At 40.7% G+C, this 18,998-nt stretch overlaps 2 protein-coding genes across 4 annotated transcripts in view; both read left to right on the top strand.

Annotated features, from left to right (window-relative positions):
* Positions 1–18,998, top strand: part of PLEKHH2 (pleckstrin homology, MyTH4 and FERM domain containing H2) — a 130,296-nt gene that overhangs the window by 58,176 nt on the left and 53,122 nt on the right. For 2 of the 3 annotated variants that reach the window (XM_083494099.1, XM_083494100.1), the window contains exons 29-30: positions 346–483; positions 1,384–4,641. The exons of the other annotated variant lie outside the window; for it this stretch is intronic. In XM_083494099.1, the coding sequence (XP_083350225.1) occupies positions 346–483; positions 1,384–1,569 (324 nt within the window). In that variant the 3' untranslated portion in view covers positions 1,570–4,641. Of the gene's footprint in view, positions 1–345; positions 484–1,383; positions 4,642–18,998 lie in introns of those variants that run through there. 3 annotated transcript variants of the gene reach the window in all.
* The window catches only part of LOC310702812 (ATP-binding cassette sub-family G member 8-like), a 58,372-nt gene continuing 44,740 nt past the window's right edge, over positions 5,367–18,998 (top strand). Inside the window, exons 1-7 of the mRNA XM_083494984.1 lie at positions 5,367–5,564; positions 7,627–7,744; positions 9,161–9,195; positions 11,260–11,329; positions 13,385–13,473; positions 14,870–15,056; positions 16,639–16,707. Coding sequence (XP_083351110.1) covers positions 5,551–5,564; positions 7,627–7,744; positions 9,161–9,195; positions 11,260–11,329; positions 13,385–13,473; positions 14,870–15,056; positions 16,639–16,707 — 582 coding nt within the window. The 5' untranslated portion in view covers positions 5,367–5,550. The remainder of the gene's footprint in view (positions 5,565–7,626; positions 7,745–9,160; positions 9,196–11,259; positions 11,330–13,384; positions 13,474–14,869; positions 15,057–16,638; positions 16,708–18,998) is intronic.

Raw genomic sequence — 18,998 nt, forward strand, 5'->3', positions numbered from 1 at the left:
AGCCACAGTATGCAGTGAGCCTGCCACAAAATAGCTTATTGGGGCGTATATGGTGTTGGTCATGTAATGGAAAGATGTCGGCTGCAATTCTTGCAAACTTAGCTAACCGTAAGCACACTGAACACAACCAGACTTTCTTCTGAGTAGAAATGCATCACGTTTAATTCTCCATATGCCTACATATGGTGCCATCCACTAGAATCTTTTAAAAAGACATTTATAATTATTAATTATCATAGTTTCATCAGATTTTGTAATGAAGAAATTATATTTAAACTATAAAAATCTGTTTTTTCTCTTTTTCCTGCTTGCATGAAACTTTTGTTTTTTCTTCTATTTTTCAAGAGGTTAATAGTGACATATTTCTATAAGAACCTAATGACATTTGGAGGCTATCAAGATGACTTCATGCTGGTGGTCAACAATGTGCACACACAAGAAAAGCAAACTGAAAAGTTGTTGTTTGCTATGGCCAAACCAAAGGTTGGTATGTTAACTGGTCCTTTGTTATCTTGTATATAGAGTCATAGAATTGCAGAGTTGGAAGGTACCCCAAGTGTCATCTAGTCCAACCCTCTGCAATGCAGGAATCTCAACTAAAACATCCATGACAGATGGTTTTTTAACCTCTGCTTAAAAACCTCCAGTGAAGGAGAGTCTGCAACCTCCTGAGGGAGTCCATTTCACTGTTGAACAGCTCTTGCTGTCAGAAAATTCTTCCTGATAATTAGTCAGAATCTCCTTTCTTGTAACTTGAAGCCATTGGTTCGAGTCCTACCCCCCAGAGCAGGAGAAAACAAGCTTGAAGGTAGCTATCTATCTCCTCTCAGTACCCTCTTTTTCAGGCTAAACATACCCAGCTCTTTCAATAGTTTCTCATAAGGCTTAGTTTCCAGATCCTTGATCATCTTGGTTGCCCTTCTGTGTACACACTCCTGCTTGTCAATATCCTTCTTAAATTGTGGCTCCAGAACTAGACACAGTATTCCAGATGTGGTCTGACCAAGGCAGAATGGAGTGGTACTGTTAGTTCCCTTGATCTGGACACTATACTTCTGTTGATGCAACCTAGAATAGCATTAGCTTTTCTTTTTGGTGCTGCTGCATCACGCTGTTGACTTATGTTAAACTTGTGGTCCACGAAGACCGCTAGATCCTTTTCACGTGTACTACTAATAAGCCAGGTGTTCCCCATCTTATATTTGTACAGCTTCCTACCTAACATTTCTCACTGTTGACATTCATATCGTTAGTTTGAAAATACCGCAAGTTCAGCCTCTCAATATGCTGTAGGTTATAGTCCCGTTTGCTTAGAGTTGCAAACATTTTAGATGTGCAGGTGGTCTTCTACATCTCTAATTTTTGCCATTTCAATTTTTTTAGATTCTTGAGATTACGCTACTGATTGCTAGCTATATTAACGATTTCCATCAGCAAAAGGGAGCTGCTCACCATCTTTCTGCTCCAGCGACACTGTCTCCACAGGCAGAAAGACAGAAAACTAAAGACATAGGGTGTCATCCATTTATGTTGAAGAACAGACCAACCAAAGGACCTACCTTGTTATGAAAAGATCATGTGCCTGTGAAAATGCATACTGGCTGAAGGTTTATGTATTTTGGGTACTACCTTGGAAAAGGAAAGTCTGATTGAAGTTGGATGAAATACTAGTGGTGCTTACCATGAGCCAATTCTGCTCCCGTGTGTGATCTACTTTTTCTAAATTACTCCAGAGGCACCCAAAGTATTAGGAAAACCACACATATGGACACATGCATGTTCTTTATATTCGTCTGCCTGGATAGGCAGAAGAAACACTGTGAACCTGGTTAATAATTAGTAGTGATAAGTGCAATGCTTTGAATACCAATAGTTTCATACACGCCATGCCCTTTCTCCTTTCTTCTTTGTGGTCCTTTTCGGTTTTCTTAACTTGTTCCTGGAAGGAAAACATCTAAAGCAAACTTCTAATTAAGCTGTGTGTCAATTTTGGAAGGATAACGTATCAGACAACACCCAAACAACAGCTACTGTTTGGGGCTAATATTGTTCCAATCAAAGCATTCCGAAAAGACATTCCATAGCCATTAGATTTGTGAAAGGTATTTCTTTTTTTAATGACATTTGCTCTTAAAACTGCAATTGCAGGAGTTCTGCTAACAAATACCAGTTTCAAGGAGGAGAGTGGTAGCATGTTGAATCTGAATGATGTGCTTTGGGGCCAGAATGTACGAAGAGAACAAAGGATAATTCAGACTGTCTAGTGTGAGGGCAATTCTTTGACATTATTTTTTTTAAAAAATTAACTTTCATCTCTATTATATGTAAGGAACAGTAGATTTCATACTCCAGCTGAAAGTCATTGAATGATAAGTAATCAAATGCTGAGGTATGTAGTAATGTGCTTTTACATGTGAATTGGGTCTAAGTGACACTGCTCAACTTGAAAATTTGCTTAATGTTTAAAAAGCCTGATATCTAGTCTCTATTTTCAGATAGATCTCCCTTCTTTACCTTTTCCATCAGCTCTCCTTATCTTGTACAGTCGTACCTTTGAAGTCAAACGGAATCCATTCTGGAAGTCCATTTGACTTCCTAAACGTTCAGAAACCAGAGTGCGGCTTCTGATTGGCTACAGGAGCTTCATTCGGAAGCCAAGGAAGCCTCATCAGTCATTTGGGTTCCAAAGAACATTCACAAACCGGAATACTCACTTCTGGGTTTGCAGCGTTTGGGAGCCAAAACGTCTGAGTAACAAGGTGTTTGGGATCCAAGGTACAACTGTACTGTAAATCTAGTCTCTTAAATTGGAAGTTTAACTTGGAATCAAAGCAACCTTTGATTTATTTATATACAATACTTGTAGTCACTGTAGAATATGAGTTGTGTTTGAGCTGATGCAGAGTATTAGCATTATTGTACACATGCAGATTATCATTTGATGCTGCACTCAAGTGATGGGTATATGTGCGTGAACTCAACCTTTTATTTAGCTGTGTATGAGCAATACTGTTGTTTAAACAAAAGACACAGCTGTCTGGTCAGTTTGTAGTACTTGGCAAAGAAAAGAAAAGAGTAATTGGTGCTTTAAATCACTGATGTATATGGTCAGAGTAATCTACAGATCTATCATTCAGGCAGTATTTATAATTTCCTTTGATAACTAGAATTAGTGACATATGTGAATATGAACTTTTTATTAAATGTTTATATGAAGTCTCTGCCTTTAAATGAGCTGAAGGACATCTTTTTAAAGGGTCGTGGATGAGGTATTTTCTTCTTAAAAGAATGTTTTACACATCCTTTACAATATGGACAGGATCAGGCAATGTAATAGGTACTAACAACAACAACAACAACAGCAACAGCAACAACAACAACAAAGCTTCAGCCAACTAAACAACAACAACAACAACAAAGCTTCAGCCAACTAAAAAAGGGCCAGGCCTAACTAATGTACCTCTGTGGGTAGTCTACAACTCCCCTGTAATTGCAGATCCAGCCTGCCATCTAATACACACAACTTGGGAATAGTTATGTATAAGTTTGTACCGTTAACCTCCCTGTTCACTTTCTCACTTGTTCGTTATAAGCAATTTAAGCTAGGGGGTGGGCAGAGATGGCACTCACATTTCTTAGCCCCACCTCCATTAAAAAATATCCAGTTACTATACTTGTACAAAACAATAAATAATTTTACAGCTAACCGTTCTATAGTTTTATGGAAGGGTTGAAGTTAAAATGGGTATGCCTCCGCATCTGCAGGCTCTGCAACCTCTGAAATAAACTGAAAGTTTTATTTAGTAACTGCAAACTACGAGGTGCTAGTGAAGTTGCTAAAAGTGGTAGAAAGGTCAGAGCCTTTTCAGATGTAGCCTGCCACCACTGGCAGACCCGTGTGTCATTTTTTTAAATCTGGAAAATGAAAATGACACGTCAGAAACCATGTTATATTTAATTTTAAAATAGCTATGTATATTCATGGTTTTTATCATACATATAAAATTCTACATTGGTCATCATGTTTGTTGCTTCTCTCAGTGTATGTTAGTAGCAACCCCCTTATGGTTCAGTTTTAAATTTTTGGAGGAAATTGTTGTATCATACATGACCTCAGTCACTCTGATCCAGCGAAGGAGATCTGCACACATAAGCTGGCTTCTGTGTGCTTACCATGTGCTGGATATCAGTAGCGTCAACTGGATGCACATTGGCGTGATCAATCTGCTTGTGCCCGTCTACTGCATTGATTTCAGTAGAATACACATGCATCTCTGTCTACATTCTTGTACAGCTAGTCTCACATACATTTTTTTCTCATGTAGCTAGAGCTAGATCGAGAGATCTCTATCAGTGATGGGTACAGGAGAACCATTTATGTAGAGAAGTTTAAATTGTATGGGTTCCAATTTATGTGATGCACAAATAATGAATTGCTGAAAAATAACTGCGGTTTGTTGAATTAAGTGTAGTAAAGTAATATTGGATCAGAACAGGTACTGAAAGCGAAAAATAATTATAAAACATTAATTTATGTGTAAGAGTATTTGTATTTATTTTGTGGATATTTAGCTTTTATTGCATAAGGTATTTTTTATATGAATGTAAACCACCTAACAAATAAAGGCATTGTCAAGGAAATCTGTAGTATTTTATGAGTGCAGAATTCAATTAATCTGAAAAGGTCTCGTACTTTATAGTCTGTTTGAGGATGGATTGTTCTTAAATGCCGCCCTCCCTGCTGTTGCAGTCCACACGTGTGTGTGTTTGTGAGAGAGAGAAATATTCCAACAACAGTCACATTAAAAGAGCCCCATGGAAGCAGCAGCAAGCAACTGAGTCAATTCTAATTGCACAAACCTATACGTGTCTATTCATTGCGTTCAACAGGCTTTACACACTGTCTCGGAAAAGCTGGCATACCATTTGTGCATACGTGTATACGGACACACACACACACGTGTACACTGCCGTCAGCGACTCGCTTAAAAAATGACGGCGGCAGCCTAAGCATAAAATCATACAAAAGCCACCAGAAACAACGCACTGAAGGCTAAAAAGCAGATCCGACAAGCCTCCGGGGGTGACTGCCACCTCTCCGATGACCACTTACCCTAATTAAATATTTTAACTCGGGTAGCGAAAAGCCACACAAAAGCAGAGGGGAAACTATCAGCAGAGTGCGGTAAGTGGGCGAAATTTAAAGAGCAACTTCCCCGTAAAATAAACTGCAATTCTAATCTGCAGCTAAAAAAGAAAAATCGTTTTCACACTACCTAGTTTCTACACACACATTACTTTTTCGCACACGAACAGCGCCCTATCGACCTTGCAAGAAGCCGTTTCGCAGAGTGCGGGGAAAGAAAGAAAAAACCCTCGGGAGCGGACCAAGCGGAAAGCAGGAGCGCCGCGCGCTCCTGCTCCTGAAGAACTACAACTCCCATGATGCTCCTTCCCGCTAGGCCGCTGGGCAAGGCGCTGTTTCTATGGCGACCGGAGTCCACCGAGGCCTAAGCACCGCCGCGTCGTTCCGGGGATAGCGGGGCAGCGATGCCCGGGGCCAGGTAAAGAGCGGGGCGGTGTGGGGAGGGCTTGTCTCCGCCTCTGCTGCTCCGGCGGGCCTGCAGGCCGCTTTCCCTCAGGAGGACAGGGCAGGGCTCGCCGTCTCCCAGTGTCCCGGCCTCCGGCTTCTTCAGGCCGCCTGCAGCTTTCCCGGAGGACGGGGGCATCTCGACATCCGCACCATGTCTTTCAAAGCGCTGTTATTCCGCTTTAAACGGGCGCCCCAAAAGAGACCTGGGAAGTGTAGTTTGTCTGGGAGACCTACCAGAGCGCGGGGGGGGGGGGGGGCAAACTTGAATAAAATATTGGGAGGGCCGACGTGAGCCCTGCCCCACATAAGTTATTATGAATTATAATACTGAATTATTGTATTTTAATATTTTGCTGGAGGCTGCCCAGAGTGACTGGGGAAACCCAGCCAGATGGGTGGGGTATAAATAATAATAATAATAATAATAATAATAATAATAATAATAATATACAGTATTATTATTATTATTAGCAATCACAGTACACAATGCACAATCCCCATTTGAATGTCCATGGACGTGGGGTGGGGGTGCTCAAATATTTTATTGGGGTGGAGAGCCAAAGGGTCGCCGGCCTCTAAGAGCTGGCTCCTGTAGACCAGAGCTACAGTTCCCATTGAACAATCATTCCCTCTTCCCCAGGAACTCCCAAGAATTGTAGCTCTGTGGGGGGAAATTAGGGGTCTCCTGTGGACCAGTGGCGCTGTGGACCACAGAGCCTAGAACTTGCCGATCCGAAGGTCAGCGGTTCGAATCCCTGCGACGGAGTGAGCTCCCGTTGCTCGGTCCCTGCTCCTGCCAACCTAGCAGTTCGAAAGCACATCAAAGTGCAAGTAGATAAATAGGTACCACTCCAGCGGGAAGGTAAACGGCGTTTCCATGCGCTGCTCTGGTTCGCCAGAAGCGGCTTAGTCATGCTGACCACATGACCTGGAAGCTGTATGCTGGCTCCCTCGGCCAATAAAGTGAAACGAGCGCCGCAACCCCAGAGTCGGCCACAACTGGACCTAATGGTCCCTTTACCTTTAACACCCTGAACAAGCTACAGTTCCCTGTCCCTCTCCCCATCTCTACAAAAAACTCTCAATGGTGGGTGCAGCTCAGCAGTGAGTTAATTGTAAGTTTGTTTCTTATAAAGAAAAAAATGTTGGCCACTGCACAAAATCCAGAGGTTTATATATCCCTCCCTCCCAGTCGCTCAGTCCAGTTAAACAAGAAGCACCATCACAGTTCAAGGAAACTTCCGAGTTAGGCAAAAAGTACCCAAGAGCACAGAGGGAAGCTAATAAGGGACATGGCACAAGGAGCATCCTGAGGACCAGACAGAATGGCCTGGGGCGGGGGGTACAGGTTGGCTCACAGGGTAGAGCAGGCATAGGTAAACTCGGCCCTCCAGATGTTTTGGGACTACAATTCCCATCATCCCTGACCACTGGCCCTGTTAGCTAGGGATCATGGGAGTGTAGTCCCAAAACATCTGGAGGGCCGAGTTTGCCTATACCTGGGGTTGAGGTTCCCTGCCCTGTCATAAAATAAATAACTGTAGCTTGTTCAGGGTGCTGTGATTTGTTGAGAGTGCTACAAAATTTCCTGGGAAGAGGGATTGATTGTTAAACCACTCTGAGAATTGTAGCTCAGTGAGGAGAATGAGGGTCTCCTAACAACTCTCAGCACGGCTAATAAACTTCAGTCCCTAGGATTCTTAGGCATAAGTCATAACTGTTTAAAATGATATGATACTGCATTAAATGTAGGGTGCAAATAAGCAGGAGTAAAGCATCCAGAAATATGTATGCTTATAGCAGATGGGGTGGGGGGACGGGAATATTGGTACGAAGAAGCTCATGTAAGTACAGAATCTGGAATTTACTAGCTTGCCCACTGTACCTGATAGGCTTCCTGTGACTTATAATCACAAGGCACAATTAGTTTCAGTGAGGGAGAAATGGAGTAGAGTGTGTGGTGTGGGAGCAGAGCATCTTCACTGGAAGGTTGTTTTACATGAGGACTTTTTATTTTATTTTTCCTTTGCTAGTGACACCTTGTGGGATATTGCTAAAGCGGAAGTTGAAAAAAGAGAAAACCATGAAGACAGCACAGATGGTCTGGAATGTTGGGAAAGATCACTATTCTTTATAGGAAATAAAAATGGGGTAACAATCAGTGTTTCATTTCACATTAGTATAGATATAAATTAAATAAATTTTGTTTGCATACTAACTGAAATTCTGTTATAGCAACAAGAAATATTTCCTACCTTGCAAAGCTGTACGTACCAAAATATGGGTAGATGGTGTCCACTTGCAATTTGTCTAATTTACAGTGCAGTTCTAGATTTTACTTTCTTGGGCTCCATGATCACTGCTGATGGTGACAGCAGTAACAAAATTAAAAGATGCCTGCTTCTTGGGAGAAAAGCAATGACAAACCTAGACAGCGTCTTGAAAAGCAGAGACATAAGCTTGCCAACAAAGGTCCATCTAGTTAAAGTTATGGTTTTCCCAGTAGTGATGTATGGAAGTGAGAGCTGGACCATAAAGAAGGCTGACCGCCAAAGAATTTATGCTTTTGAATTATGGTGCTGAAGGAGACTCTTGAGAGTTCCATGGACTGCAAGAAGATCAAACCTATCCATACTGAAGGAAATCAGCCCTGAGTGCTCACTGGAAGGACAGATCCTGAAGCTGAGACTCCAGTACTTTGGCCACCTCGTGAGAAGAGAAGACTCCCAGGAAAAGACCCTGATGTTGGGAAAGATGGAGGGCGCAAGGAGAAGGGGACAAGAGAGGACAAGATGGTTGGACAGTGTTCTCGAAGCTACGAACATGAGTTTGACCAAGCTGCAGGAGGCAGTGGAAGACAGGAGTGCCTGGTGTGCTCTGGTCCATGGGTCACGAAGAGCTGGACACGACTAAACAACAACAACAATACTTTTAAGTGCCACTGATTCAAAAGAAAATAGTAGTTAAGTATGTTTATCCAGGACGGGAATGGTAAAAATGTTTGTAACCCACATTATAAAATTAAATAGTGAAAGACTTAAGTTGTTGCTTAATTTATTTGTAGAAAATGTAAACATTAATTTTAAAAATAATTTTCAAAGTAAGCTACTTTACCCAGCACCTGATTTCTTAAAGCATGAAGAAATTATATAGTGTTGTTATGTATATTTCATGCATTCATTTTATTTCCATTCCATTACTTAAGCAATTCCAGTAGCAGGCGATCATTTGATCAACCTGTTATTTACAATTACCAATGGCGGATACAAATGGCTAAACTGATTGCTACTGTGATGCCTGTATTTTTAAGTTTCTTGTTGCCATTACTAAATTTGTCATTTCCAATCATTTCTGATAATGGTAATAATAATAGCAGTGTAGATACACTCTGATAGAAAGTTGGCAGCTAACTTTCCTGTAATAAGATGACATATAATTGCCTACATTTGTAATTTTCAGATATTTTATTAGAAATGATTAGGAGAATGCATTACAGCATGTAGAATGATATAATATTTATGCTTTAATGACATTACAATAGTATTCTTTGTTGTTTTTAATTTCTAGGGAAAGACTACTATTATACTGAGGTGCCTTGACAGGTATGTGTTTAAGTTTTGAGAAGTATCTCATATTTTCTGGGTACTCAAAATTCTAAATAACATCAACAGTTTCATTGTTGGAACATACCTTAACAGTGTGCCTTCAAACAGTGGAAATATGCTCCTCAGAGCACTTGTCTAAAAACACCTACGATTTATTCTTACCAACACTGTAACATTGCTCTCAGGGGCAGTCCTATCATTAGGTAAAGTGAGGTGGCTGCCTCAGGCAGGTGATGAAATGTATTGAACTTGCTATTCTACATGGCCCCTTTTGGATGACTCTAGGAGGCCAGCAGTGCATTTGGTAAGACAGAGCCACCCTTATGACCTTGGACAGGGCACAGTGGTGGTGAGGTCAGGCCCATGTAGTTGCCCAGCAGAAGAGATCCACTACTTCCACTTTTGTTCCCACACAACCTCAGCCACACTGCTGCCACGCCCAGTCGCATACAGGTAGGTTGTAGTGACAACAATGTTGAGAGGGTGGCTCCGTGGCTCTGCCCACCACATAGGCCTCTGCTGTGGCCTCCACTACATATTGACTAGAGTGGCGCATCACATCCGTGATCCAGTGTCATTTCAGAGCACAACTCATCATGCTGGTTTGGGCCTATAGTCCTAAACACTTTAAAGAGTGATTATACTCACAGCTGACCCATGGAAATGAATGCATTTAAGTCCATTGATCTTAATGGGCCTACTCTTGAGTATGGCTTAGTTGGCTATTACTCAAAATTCTCTCCTCCTTTCCCACCTGCTCTGCACCTCATATTTTCTAATGACACAGAATGGGAGACAGGAAAATGGTAACCCCTCTGGAATCCACCATGCATAGCAGTTTCTTCACCGCTTCATAAGGCTGGCTATGATCTTTTATGCTTCACAGAATTACTTTTCTCAATATTTGTAACAATTTATATAGGTAACAAAACAAAAAAACAAAACACTTTCCACACAGAGAGGCATTTATGGTGTGGAATTCCTCTCTCTAAAATCTTGTGATATCTTCTTCTCCCTAAAATCTTGTGATAATAATTTAATAATGCAAAGTTTCAGTCACTGGAGGTGAACTAATGAGGCATGGCATAGCATGACACGTTGTATGCTAGGAAGTTGGTGTGCTTTTTAAAATATAAAGTATTAGCATATACCTTGTATCTTTACGATGCAATCTTATGCATGCCGACCCTCTTTCAATGAGACTTGGAGTACAATCCTAAGCAAGGGCAGATGGGATGGAGCAGTGGACTCCCAGCCTCATCTGCAACCAGCTCCTGCTGGGCTGGGAGATGCCTGCAGCACCTTCAGACTAGCACAGCAGAGGGTTCCAGATTGGGTTCCTCCTCAGGAATTAGGCTGGCTCTGGGTTTGTCACCAGCCCTGCTTTGCCCCACAACACCCCACTTTGGGGCCTTGTAATGCCTACAGCCAGCAGGAACACTTCCAACAGAAATGTACACTGCCCCACATTTCAGCAGGTTCAGCGGAGGCCCCCCCATGGCAGCATAGCCCCCCATTGATGGAGAGCAGCAGAAAAGAACCCACCACATTCTAATTTATTCCAGCATTGTAGATTTGAGGGGGTGGGGATGGGGAGGAAATACTGCTCTGTTCCTCCCAGCCAGGTAAGTAAGTATAGGATTGCAGCCTTTAATTTCCAGCATCTCTCTTATTTGCAAGCAAATAAATTTCTGCTCAGCTCTGTATTTAATACTCTAATCTTATTTTACCAGATTTCCCAATCTTGGAGTACTGTACCCAGATAAAACAGTTGTGCAAAAATATAGACAATTAACCCTTTTGTCTTGGGTCATATCTTTATTGTATATTGCCGTGTTCTAGTTTTTACATCTCAGTTCTCAGAAATGATTCACTGAGTTTTGCCATCCCATGCAAACTCACTCAAATAAACTGTTTCCCTGTTTTGTTTCCCCCTGTTGTCTGTGAAAATACTGTTTTGATAATAGGGCAAATTTAATTTTATTAAGAAGAAGGTTAATTTCTCTCTCTCTCTCTGTGTGTGTGTGTGTGTGTGTGTGTGTGATATCTTAATTTTTCCAGGGATGAAATTCCAAAACCAACATTAGCTTTGGAGTATACATTTGGAAGAAGAGCAAAAGGGCACAATACAGTAAGTATGCTGACAAACTAGATTATATAATCCCCTTTTGGTTCATCAATAGTGCTATGTACCTCATCAAGCCTGCCCCTGACATTTATGCAACCACATTCCAGACAGCACTCTAATTTGCAGTGGCCTTGATAGTGGAGAAATATGTGCATTTTTCAAACTTATTTATTTATAAAAATATCTATTCATAAAAACAGAGCATTTTGCAACAATCATACATAAAACCATGCAATAAAAACCAAACAAAAATATAAAAATCAGCTAAATATTATGGAAAGATGTATTCTTAATTGCCTTTATAAACCTAGTGAAATAGGAATGTTTTCTGCAGTCATTAGAAGTTGAAACAAAAGGTGCCTACTGAATCTCTGTTAGCAGGCTATTCCACAGGGCTGGGCCAATACTAAAATAAAATAAAGGCTTGATTTCTGTTTGCTGTCAAATGAGCATCATCAGCTCAGGGGAAAATCGATGACATTTCTGCAGATTGTCTCTCTCCTCCTTTTCTGTTCCTGGCACTGACTTCAAGCGCATAAGCAGAGCTCTTTTTTTAAAATGATTTTTATTAATTTTCCAATAAAAACAAATTTATAACATCATTAAACATCAAAAACTGATCACACATCTTTTTTTTTCTTTTAGACTTCCATCAACATGTCTGATAATTTTTCGTAATTATCACAAATCTTCACATTTCTTAATTTATATTGCACTATATATGTCTTATCTTACCATGTTGTTTAAACAATATTTCTACCAAACCTTCTTACAGAGCTTCTTGAAAACTTACAAACGTTATATCATTATCACAAATATTTTTAATATATTCTGTAAATTTACTCCAGTCCTCAGTGAATCTTTGGTCTCGTCGGTTGCGAATCCTCCCTGTCAATCTGTCCAGTTCCGTGTAATCCATTAATTTCGATCTCCATTCTTCAATCGTAGGCATTTCTTCTTGTTTCCATTTCTGGGCCAAAAGAGTTCTGGCTGCTGTTACTGCATACAGAAATACTTTCTGATCATTCCTTTTTATTTCACCACCCATAAGCAGAGCTCTTTATGTGGGCTGCAGCAAGGGGAGATGCACACCAGAGAGTTGTGGCTAGTTTTGGCTTTCTTATCTCTCCCTACAACCCATGTAAAGGGGATTAGTGGTGATTACATGTATTTCCTTTTTTTCATTCCGTGAACACTACTGTATAAAGACTACCACATAAATCAGGGTGTGGAACCTCCCAGGGCCAAATGTAGCCCCCCTGGCTTCTCTGTCTGGCCTGTGGGATTCTCCCCACCCCACACCCTCTTTCCTCAAGCCTTTCCCTGAACTTGCTTCACATCCATCTACAGTGGTACCTCGGTTTACAAACTTAATCTGTTCTGGAAGTCAGTTCTTAAACCAAAACCGTTCTTAAACCGAGGTGTGCTTTCCCTAATGAGGCCTCCCACCACCAGTGCCCTTCCACCTTTCACATTCCATTCTTAGACTGAGGTAAAGTTATCAAACTGGGACACTATTTCCAGTTTTGCAGAGTTCATAAACCGAATTGTTCTTAAACCGGACTGTTCTTAAATCAAGGTACCACTGTATGGTGTTTTTGCCGGACTGGAATGTATCCTTGAACTCTCATAATGATCCCTGCTTGCCCAAACAGAGCATGGGGGCAGGTGAATGCATTCAGAAACAGGTCTGCTGTACAAAGGTAAACTTTATATTCATTGCTCTGCCTACTTTTGCCTCTGTTCCTGTCCACAACTGGTCCCCAAAGATTTCTCAGAAGGTAATGTAGCTCCTAGGCGGAAAAAGGTTCCCTATCTGTGACTAAGTGTGAAGTGTCTCTTAGAAGATCTTTTCAAGTTTCATGTGTAAATCTTGTTTCCAACACCTTGTCAGCAAAATTCACTGCTGGCATTCTTCTAAACTCCTGATAAGACAACCCAACCTTCTTCTGGGTTTCTGTCTGATGTCAGATCAATCATACAAGATGTGTATTGCAATGTATGTTATGCATCAAAATCTTGTGCAAATGATTAATGCAAATAAACTTTTTTCCCCAGCCCAAAGACATTGCTAATTTTTGGGAACTAGGTGGTGGAACTTCATTGTTGGACTTGATTCCCATACCAGTAACTACAGCTAACATAAGGTAATGAACCAATAACTTGGTAATTTCATAATTAATCTCCACTATCTTTCTATAACAGCTCAGGTCTTCCATTGAACTTCAAACTTCAACTTTATTCATTTAGAAACATTTATTACTCTTTCTCATAGTCATTTGTGGCCTCTAGATTTTTATCCTGCACGTGTGGGACCTGGAATTGTATACATGGCGTATAGTCAATACAGCTTCCACTGGTGAACAGTAGTCAGTCATACCTTCATCTGAGTCAGTTTTTCAGTTTCACTACTTTCTCATTCATTGTGGCTGGAGATCTGTGCCCACTTACTGGAAGTGAACTGAATGGAACTTACTTCTGAGCTGACATGTATAGGATTGTGCTTCCAGTTGCTTTTTGAAATTTATACCCTCTACTATCTATAGAACTACATTCTGTAGTGTGGTGTGATGGGTAGAATTCTGAGCTGGGACCTGGAAAACCAGGGTTTAAATCCCCACTCAACTATGAAGCTCACCGGGGGACCTGGAGCCAGTTTCTATCTCTCTGCCTTACCTACCCTACATGATGGTTCTGAGGATAGCTAAGATGGGGGAAACATATTTGCCACCTTAAACTCTTTGGAAGAAAGTTGGGGTATAAATGTAGCAATAACATTTTGGAAAAAAATAAAGATGGTTTATTAAAAGAAAGATACCTGCCTCAGAAAGTCGCTCCATTTAAGGAAAAAAGAGAAAGACGTTTTCTCAAAACACCAGCTACGAGAAGATACAGAAAATATTACTGTTGTAGGAGACTACCTTCTCTCCCAGCAGCTGTAAGCTTTATTCATTACACTTGCATCTATTTTTGCAAATATCCCAGAGCGACATTTTAGGTTTCCAACAATGCTTGAGATACAAGGGAGAGATAGGGACTGGCTAAAGACCAGCAGCCATTGCACATAATTGTTTAATGTAGATTTAAAACTAGGTTTCCTTTCAACCCAAACAAACCACCTAACCAATAAATTTTGTGTTGCCTCTCAACAGAAGTCAATGTACTGGTTGGTTTTCTTCTGCTCTCAACGGGGCATTTAGTGGGAAAAGGCTATATACTATTGTGGAAAAGGCCCTGGTTCTCTCTTCTCAGTGTAGCTACACTTGACGGAAGATATTAAATTGCTTTCTCTGTGCATAGCTGTGAAAAATCAAAGTAATTTTCATGTGGATGGGTAAGATAGTTACCTGGTTTTGTTTTTTTACAGCTGCTGCAGATGAATTACAATTAATTAATTAATTTGCTTAGGTTGTGTGGGTTGGGATGTTTGTTTTTTGCTCCTCTAAACTGCTGTTTAGATGCCATTGTATGAGATACTTCTTGTGTAAAGAATATATTAGGTGCCTTTAAAAATGTTAGGCTGTCTTTCTGTTCTTTTTGTAGGACATTTGCTATCGTTCTTGTCCTGGATCTTTCAAAGCCAAATGAACTGTGGCCAACCATGGAGAGCCTTTTACAAGCCACTAGGAAGCATGTAGACAGAGTTATAACAAAACTGGGACAAACAAATCCTAAAGTAGCTACTGAAATTAAACAGAGAATATGGAACAATTTGCCAAAGGATCATCCAGTAAGAACTAGTATTTTCTCCAGATGTCACAGGCTCATACACAGTTAAAGATAATCGCTTTGAGAATCATAAACAATTCCTTTAGATTTTTATGCATGACTGAAAATCCATTTGATGTAGAAGAACTTGTTCAGTGGAAAATTATAGCAATTTAATGAAAATTCAGTAGGGGCAGAAACAAGGAAAGAAGGTTTCTTATATAGCCTTGTTAGACATCTAATGTGATTGTTATGGCATGTTACAACAATCAAAAGAAACAGTTTTACAGACGCAGTTTGATATTGATTTTATAATCTCCTTTTGAAATGAAGGTGAAAACTAGAATGTACAGAAGTTATCTGGCAAAGCAACTCACTGAAGCTACAGATTTGAGGAAAGGGTGTAGTTATAACAGCCTTCAGCACGACTCTATACTTTGCATTTATTCAAGTGTCTATCACAGACTCAGTGCCTTTTGATAATGTGACAACTAATTAAATTATAAAATTTCAGGGATGTTAACATAAGCCCTTGAAATTCAATTGCTAATGTGCTCTCTTGAAGAAAGTAAAATAGATTGCCGAAGATGCAATTGAAAAGGTGCCTGGCATCATGCATTCATCTTGTACAAATGTTGTGTGTATGCGGTGTCTAAACAACGTATATATATATATTCTATAGTGCACAATTCAAGGATGTAAAAATAATACTATAAAGTAGCTATTAATGTGAGCAATAAATGAACATGAATAAAAGACCCAATAGACTTAAATTTGCTTCCTTTATGACTTCCAGTAGCCCAGTTCATCTTGAAAAAAACGGGCATATTTTTCTCCCTTGCTTCACCTCTCACACTGGTGCCAACTCACACTCCTGAATGGAAGGAGTCACAGCCCACCTCCCACCTTTGTCTTTTCTGAAGCTGCTATGTGAGAATTAGTGAATCGTAGAATTATAGAGTTGGAAGGGACCCTGAAAGTCATCTAGTCCAGCCCCTTGCAATGCAGGAATTTCAACTGGATCATACATGACGGACGACCACCCAACAAGAAGAAACCCCTTCCAAGACCCCTGCTCAAGTTTCATTCATTGCAGCTTCTGTGGATGCAGAATTTTCATGTGCATCTCAGTTGAGCTTATATTGGAGGAGAACAAGAAAGACGATTTCTTCCTGCCTCTGGTGAAGCAAATCCTAGCTGCTCTGCTTGTCTTGAGCTTAAGCATATGTAAGTAGCTGAAACCTCAGGGTTTCATTCCCTAGGCTTGCCTCTTTCCATAAGGAAGAGCCATTTGTAAAGGCAATGTGCTCTTGTCACATTGGGGTTTGGTGTACCCATCTAAATAGGGGTGAGGCACCTTCACAGGCTGGACTGAGTTAGGTTGAAAGGCATTTGAATTCTTCCTACTTAAGGCATTGGTGAGTTACTTGCAGTTACTTCCATAATAAATTAATGGCTGTACATACTTAAAATTCTCCTTATTCCAAAAGATTATGCAGCAATGAAGCCCATGTATGAACTATTTTGAAGCCATCTCAGCATGTTCTTATCTGAAAAAAGGGATTGTAAGAAATGTTATATAAGTATTGCCACTTTCTTAACAGGACCGTGAACTGATTGATCCGTTTCCAATTCCACTAGTTATAATTGGGAGCAAATATGATATGTTTCATGTAAGTAATAACTGTGTTACAATTCTCCCCCTCTGTTGTATTGTGGTAGCCTAGGACACTTTTTTATTGATATTCTCTCTCTCTCTCTCTCTCTCTCTCTCTCTCTCTCTCTCCCCCTCCAAAATCAGAAAAGTAATATAAACAAAATGGCAATTACAGCCATATGCAATTGCCGTCTGTGTCATTCATCCTCCAGAAACGATAATAAAATATTTATAATAATGAAGAAAAGAAGACAAAATATGAATGACATATACTAGCAATATACCAGCTGTGAAATATACCAACAATTCCTAGCATCCCTTGGTAGGGCTGAGAAACGCTCATGTGCCTCTGCCAGGTGGAATAGAGTTAGACAATGGGTCTGACTCTGTACAAAGCAACTCCCTGTGTTCCTGTATATTTCCCCTTGGTTTTTTTTATGTTGACCTTCAGGCCCCATTCTCTCCTTTAGCACATGCCCTTTCCCCAGGCAGGGGAAAGAGATAGACAGAAATGTATTTACATGCCTTTATTTCTGTCTTTGCAGCGTTACAGAGAAACACGTCTGCTCTCTTCAAACTCCAACAGCAGAGAGACAAACTCTACCTCCTGTACTTCCTGTACAGGTCAAATTACACTCTGAGCTACATCCAGTGCTCATCACTGTGAATAGACTGTCCCTCTGTTCCCACGGAACAGTCCCAACATTCCCATCATGTTTTGCTTTCCAGCTAGCTGCAGCTCGCTGCCGCATTGCATCCATATCGTAACAATTTTGTAGTTATCTTTGAAAACGAACAGCCTGTTCATATGCAGCGGTGGTGTTTCTGACAGACAGTATTCATTTTTAGCTGAATCTTAAGATTGCCTCCCCAGCAAATGTAATAATAATAATAATAATTTTTTAAAAATTATTTATACCCCGCCCTCCCAGACCAAGACTGGGCTCAGGGAGGCTAACACCAGGCAAAAACAATTGATTAAAATACGACTTAAAAACAAGATTTAGTACAACATTAAAATGCAGTCTCATTTCAGTAGGAACTCAAATCAAAAACATTTTGGGGATGAAAACGTCGAATCTTCACCAAGGCCAACTATCCAGACTGGTCCTACGTGGGCCAGAAAAAAGCCAGGGAAGTCCCCAAATAGGAGTTCCATCACTTACCCATTAACTGGAAGTATAAATGTGTCTAAGATGACCTCCTCTCCCCAGAACTGAACTGACAACTGACCATTAAAGACAGCTGTCAATGGATATTAGCCACAATGGCTATACTCTACCTCCACTGCCAGAGGCAGGATGCCCTTGAATACCAGTTCCTGGGAATCACTGGTGGGGAGATTGCTTTCAGGCTTTCCATAGGCATCTGATTGGCCGCTCTGAGAACAGGATGCTAGAATAGATGGACTATTTCCCTGATGCAGCAGGGACTTCACAAGAAGATGTGATGTGTGGTGCCCTTTAATCTGGTCCCTACCTTGCTTGCTCTTAACTTAGTACTATCCTCGGGTCCTTTCTCTCTCATACTCCTCCCTCAACTGGATCAACGTGTTCACACTTGATCAGTAGAAAACACTTCGCTGTGCCTGTCTCTTCACAAGTGCTGATGATTTATCATCAGATACAGCAATGCTGATTCTTTCAGAGTCTGCTTTTAATTCATTTCTCATCCTTTTTGTTTTTATAACCACAACACCAATCTGCAGTCTTATCTTTCCTGCAGTGTTTGAGCACCTGCATGCAGGACATGTGTTTGGGGAAACATTCATCCTTGGTCCCCTAGGTGGCAGTATAGTGCATTCTAGGCAAGTCACCTGTCATTGATGCATAATTCCTTGTAGCGCAAGCCTAGGTTTCTTTGTTTGCTTCCTTTATTAAGCAGCCTATGTTATTGGATGTTTTTGAATGGGGTGTAAATGACATTTTCCCAAGATTGTTAAGCTGCATTCCTCTAAAGTAGAATAAATAAGCCCTTGTGAGGCAAAGCAAAAATGTGTGTCTTTGGGAAATATATGTATATAATATTGAAGTGCTTTGATCTTCCCTGGTCATCCTCTTGCTGTGCTCATCTAAGCTATTGTTTAGCTTAGCAGGTCATCCAAACTGAGCTTGTGCTTTGCTCTCTTCGGACAAGCCTCAAGCTGTAACCAAGGTTTATCCTATGGCCTACACCTTGTGCTGTGCCTGAGTGAGCTGAGCCACAAGCCTGGGTTTAAACAATACTGTCAACCAAACCATGGTTTAGCTTAGCATAGCACAATAACAGAATGACCTGTAATGAGCAAAGTGGTCAAAGTCTCCTCTC

Source organism: Podarcis liolepis, assembly GCF_965112155.1.
Source record: "Podarcis liolepis genome assembly, chromosome: 3".
NCBI classification, from domain to species: domain Eukaryota; kingdom Metazoa; phylum Chordata; class Lepidosauria; order Squamata; family Lacertidae; genus Podarcis; species Podarcis liolepis.